Source organism: Penaeus japonicus, unplaced genomic scaffold (genome assembly GCF_977035675.1).
Source record: "Penaeus japonicus unplaced genomic scaffold, GWHDUDI00000001_assembly GWHDUDI00000028, whole genome shotgun sequence".
NCBI lineage: Eukaryota > Metazoa > Arthropoda > Malacostraca > Decapoda > Penaeidae > Penaeus > Penaeus japonicus.
Genome location: NW_028234430.1, coordinates 5,641,090 through 5,646,089, shown reverse-complemented (window position 1 = coordinate 5,646,089; position 5,000 = coordinate 5,641,090). Strand labels below are relative to the sequence as shown.

At 37.1% G+C, this 5,000-nt stretch overlaps 1 protein-coding gene across 2 annotated transcripts in view; it reads left to right on the top strand.

Moving 5' to 3' along the window:
• The window catches only part of LOC122268044 (major facilitator superfamily domain-containing protein 12), a 56,346-nt gene that overhangs the window by 51,268 nt on the left and 78 nt on the right, over positions 1–5,000 (top strand). For both annotated transcript variants that reach the window (XM_043038281.2, XM_086553396.1), the window contains 5 exons: positions 586–678; positions 1,199–1,369; positions 1,705–1,793; positions 2,382–2,524; positions 3,624–5,000. The exon at positions 3,624–5,000 is cut by the window's right edge and continues 78 nt beyond it. In XM_043038281.2, coding sequence (XP_042894215.1) covers positions 586–678; positions 1,199–1,369; positions 1,705–1,793; positions 2,382–2,524; positions 3,624–3,733 — 606 coding nt within the window. In that variant the 3' untranslated portion in view covers positions 3,734–5,000. The remainder of the gene's footprint in view (positions 1–585; positions 679–1,198; positions 1,370–1,704; positions 1,794–2,381; positions 2,525–3,623) is intronic.

The following is a 5,000-nucleotide window of genomic DNA, read 5'->3' as shown; positions in this document are numbered from 1 at the left end:
GTAATATATTTATTTACATATTATTTTATGTAATGTACCCTATCTATATGTACATCTATCTATCTTTCTATCTCTCTCTCTATCTATTTGTCTATCTTTCTTGTTCTCTCTCTCTCTCTCTCTCTCTCTCTCTCTCTCTCTCTCTCTCTCTCTCACTCTCTCTCTCTCTCTCTCTCTCTCTATATAATATATATATATATATATATATATATATATATAGGTATTATATATATATATATATATATATATATATATATATATATATATATATATATATATATACAAGCAGACAAAAAGTCAGAAAGGGAGAAGGAGAGGGAAACAGACAGTTAGATACACAGACAAACACACACACACACACACACACAAACACACACACACAAACACACACACACACACACACACACACACACACAGAAATAGACAGACAGAGAGAGAAAGGTAAAAAAAAAAAAACTAACCCGCAATTCCTTCTAGAACCACGCACAATAAACACCATTCTCCCCACTTGATTACGTCATTCAAGAATTTCTCTGAACCTTACCCCTCACCCCCTCCCCCCCCCCCTCTTTTTTTTATTTACAGACCATGATCGCGCTTATTCCTCTAGTAATGAGTCTGTCTGGCGTTGGAGCTTCTTTTCTCCTGCGGTTGCTAAGGAAAGCGGTCGGGAAAAAGGTTTGTGAGGGAGATGTTGTTTGTGTGTGTGTTTGGGGGGTTTGAGGTGGGGGTGGGGAGTTGGTGGGGGTTGTTGTGGGTGTAAGGGGGTGGGGGGTTGTTGTGTGTGTGTGTGTGTAAGGGGGGGTTGTATGTGTAGGGGGTGTTTGTGTGTGTTTGTGTGCGGGGGGAGGGTTGTGTTTGTGTGTGTTTTAATAGTTAATTTTCGGTTTTGTAGGCTGGGTGTACTATTGTCCATGATATAGTGCATAATAAGCGTTATGCGCATTTATGTTTTATTAGTATGTGTAAACTATCTACGGGTGTATATATCGTATAAATGTATTACATATTTACTTCCAGGTACAGGAATACCTCTCATCTTATCCCTCCTGAATCTAAAAAAAAATCAATCGAAAGATGAGACAAAGAACACAACCCTTCCCATTTCGACCGCTCTATCAACAAAAAAAATCCGCCATCATTCAACCACTCTCGATAATCCCTTTTTTAAAAACAACACACTCTCCCGCCTTCACAGCCAGCGACGGTCGTGGGTATCGTCGTGGGACTGGTAGCAAGCACGGTCTCAGCCTTACCATGGATGCCCAGCTGGGGACTCTTCTCTGTGGCTGTTCTGTGGGGCGTCTCCGGGTCTCTCCTGGTCATCCTTTCCCTCTCGTTCGCCGCGGATCTCATTGGCCGGAGCACCGTGAGTTCCTATTGGCGGTTTTTTCCGTTGGCTTTCGGAGTTTGAATTTTGGTTGATTCAGACTCGTGTGGAAAGACGTTGTTGTAGATGTTGGTTGATTGGTTCATGTCGATGGATATGGTGAGGTTTGGATATTTCTCTATATGATAAACTGTGGGATATAGAGGTATGTAGATACGTAGATAGATCGATAGAAAACCAGGTAGAGAGAGTAAGACAGGCATAAATAAACTGATTCATTTGATACATAAATACATAGACATAGAGCTGACAGACGGACAGACACAGACAGATAAGCATCAATAATCTATCCTTTCCCCCCATCCCCATCACAGAACAGCGCAGCGTTCGTGTATGGTAGCATGAGTTTCGGCGACAAGGTGCTGAACGGCCTGGCGGTTTTCTTGATCCAAGAACTAACTCGGTAAGAAAACGGGAAGAAAACGAGAAGAAAACGGGGTTCGGCGGGGTGTTAGAGGGGACTATTGTAGGATAAATTGTTTGCGGTCGTTTGTGATATTTGTTGTTTGTTATTATTTGAATTATTGTTGTTGTTTTTTCTGTTGTTGCTGTTCTTCTTGTTATGATTATTATGATTATCATTGATATTACCGTAATCATCATTATTAATATTATTATCATTATTACCATTATTATCATATCATTGTCAGTATTGTTACTATTATTATTTCTATCGTTGCCAATGTTCTTGTTATCGTTATTACTGTTACCATCACCATCCTTATCATTATCTCCATCATCATGAACATCATCATCATCATCATCATTATTATTGTTAGTAGTAGTAGTAGTAGCATTGCTTTCATTATCATTATCATCCTCCCTATTATCACCATTTTCATATTTAGCATTAATATCATTATCATAATAATTATCATTGTCATGATTATCATTATCACTATCATTATTATTATCATGATTATCATTAGAGAAGTGGGTGAGGAACAGTGAAGTGTGACGTGTGACATGTGACGTGACGTGTACATTCCAGAGTGGCATGCGAGGGTCCAAACTGTTCCATCTATTACCGTCATGTCATGAGCCTTGGGATCTTCATTCCGCTCATTCTGGCATTTGTCTCCATCTGTATCCTCGCTCGGGTCAAGCTAGGTCGCACACGGAAACTGGTCCAAGGTCAGTGCTTGATGAGTCTGTATGAGTGTTGAGTGTTTTTTTTTTTTTTCTTCGATTTTTTTTTTTTTTTTTGGGGGGGGGGCTTTTTCTCTCTTTATTTTTTTCCTCTCTCTCTCTCTCTCTCTCTCATCTCCCTCCCATCTCCCTCTCTTTCTCTCTCTCTCTATCTCTCGCTCTTTATCACTTTCTCTCTCTCTCTCTCTCTCTCTCTCTTTCTCTCTCTCTCTATCTCTCACTCTTTATCACTTTATCTCTCTCACTCTTTACTGTGTGAACTCTTTTTTATACGAAACATATATGAATACATTGTTCTTTTCAGAAATATCTTATTGTAAATCTAGAAAATATGTCTGTATAACTTTGTTATTGTATCATAAACAATATATAAATAAAAACTGTTCTTGCTTACGATCATAAAGATCCCATCTTACATATATATATATATATATATATATATATATATATATATATATGTTTATCGATCCAAATGTGTTGCACAGACATATTAAAAAACATACATTCTAAAATCATAAGTCTTTCTGCCTGTCACTAATAAAAAAATTATATATATATATATATATAGAGAGAGAGAGAGAGAGAAATTTTTCCTCCCTGACCGGGACTCGAACACGCGCCTTAAGATTGACAGGTACGGTGGTGAGACCGCTCGCGGGAATTGTCCGTGAAAATTCGCTATCAGTGCTCTGATAAGAGCACATAGGTTAGTTCCATGACATCTCTTAAGGCGTCTGGTTGGACAATTCTTTTAGCGGGTCGAGTAGCCGATCGGTCTCACCACCGTACCTGTTAATCTTACCGCGCGGGTTCGAGTCCCGGTCAGGGAGGTAAAATTTCTATATATATATTAAAAATGTGTTACTGCATTCTAACATCTTTCCCACACACACATATATATATTAATCCAAATGTGTTGCACAGACATAAAAAAAAACATACATTCCAAAATCATAAGTCTTTCTGCCTGTCATTAAAAAAAAAAAAAAAAAAAATTATATATATGAATATATGTGTGTGAGTGTGTGCGTGGGTGTATATGTCATTCTTTTACTTCATCTTTTTGTTCCCTTTTTTCTCTCAGCCCAACGCGACGAGGAGGAGACAAGTGTGAGCTCAGTCCAGTCCGAATCCAGTGAGATCTTGCTCTCCCCTGGAACGAATCTTGGATATGGTGCCATTACGAAGGCTTAGATTACTCTCATGGAAATACTCGAGGCACATTGTAAACATGACATCCTTTCCAGTATTATTTATATTTTTTAAATTTGGATCATTGTTATTTTGTAAGTCCTTTTAGGGGTGTTACTAATTTGAGAAAATGCCAAGGACGGTTTTATTCGCGTCTTGTCTCTGTTTCGAACCGGTTTTGTGGCTCGTTCGAATCTGAACACTGACTCGTGTGGTTCACTTGTTTTGTTTTATGCAAGGTTTTGCCCTCCTTTTTTTCCTCTCTTTTGATCTCCGTAGTGACTTGTTTTTCGTGTAAAACTGTCGAAGTGCGCTCTCTACCCTTCTCAAAGATGGCATTTCGTTATTGGGCAGTAGGTGTTGTTGCTTGCAACAAATTCACGCGATTCTATTTCTCAAAGTTGAGTACTTTTCTTTTCTTTTTTTTAAGGCGGCTTTATTCCCTTTTGTTTTCTTTTTTTATGTATATAATTTTTTTTAGATCAGGACCTTCTAGTTTTTTTTTTTTTTTTTTATCTTCTAATGTCTATTTTCAAAACGGCTTTTACCTGCATTTAAAAAAAGAAATACATATATATAGCATTCTGAACAATCCTTTTCTGTTTCGTTAGACTCTTGTTTGCATTGTCAAGTGCGTGATATTTCCCAGAACAATCGCTCAAGATTTCTTTATTCTTCCTCCATAGAGAGATCAGAGTAATGGTACCGGTACAGTGTACACCTTACCTGTACCATACGTGTAGTTACCTCAGAATGTGCTACTTATTCTGCTTATTATTATTATTATTATTATTCTCTCACTGTTGATACTGGCTTTCTTCTCTCCTGATGATGAATGTTATATGAGATTATAAATATATAAATATATTGTTGACTTGACTGCACATCTTTCATTAATGTTGATAATGTATAGATCTCAGGTTGCCACATCGTTTGCTATTTTTTTTTTTTTTTTAGTTAAATGACCAATAAAAGCTGGAGCAAGGGACACTTCAAATCATCAAAGGAAATGATAATGATTGTGATGATGATTGTGATGATGGCTAATTATAAGTGTGGTTATGATGATAGTAATGATGATGATGGTATTGATACTAATGATGATAAGGTAATAATATTAATTTTTATATTTGATGACGATATGAATAAAATGCTAGAAAGAAGAGTAAATTTTACATCCGGAAAATTAAAAAGTTTCTTTCAGTTATGCCTCGGCTTCCATTGGTCGCTTATTTCAGTTTGTAGTTATTATAAGCAATGCTTTGTTGTT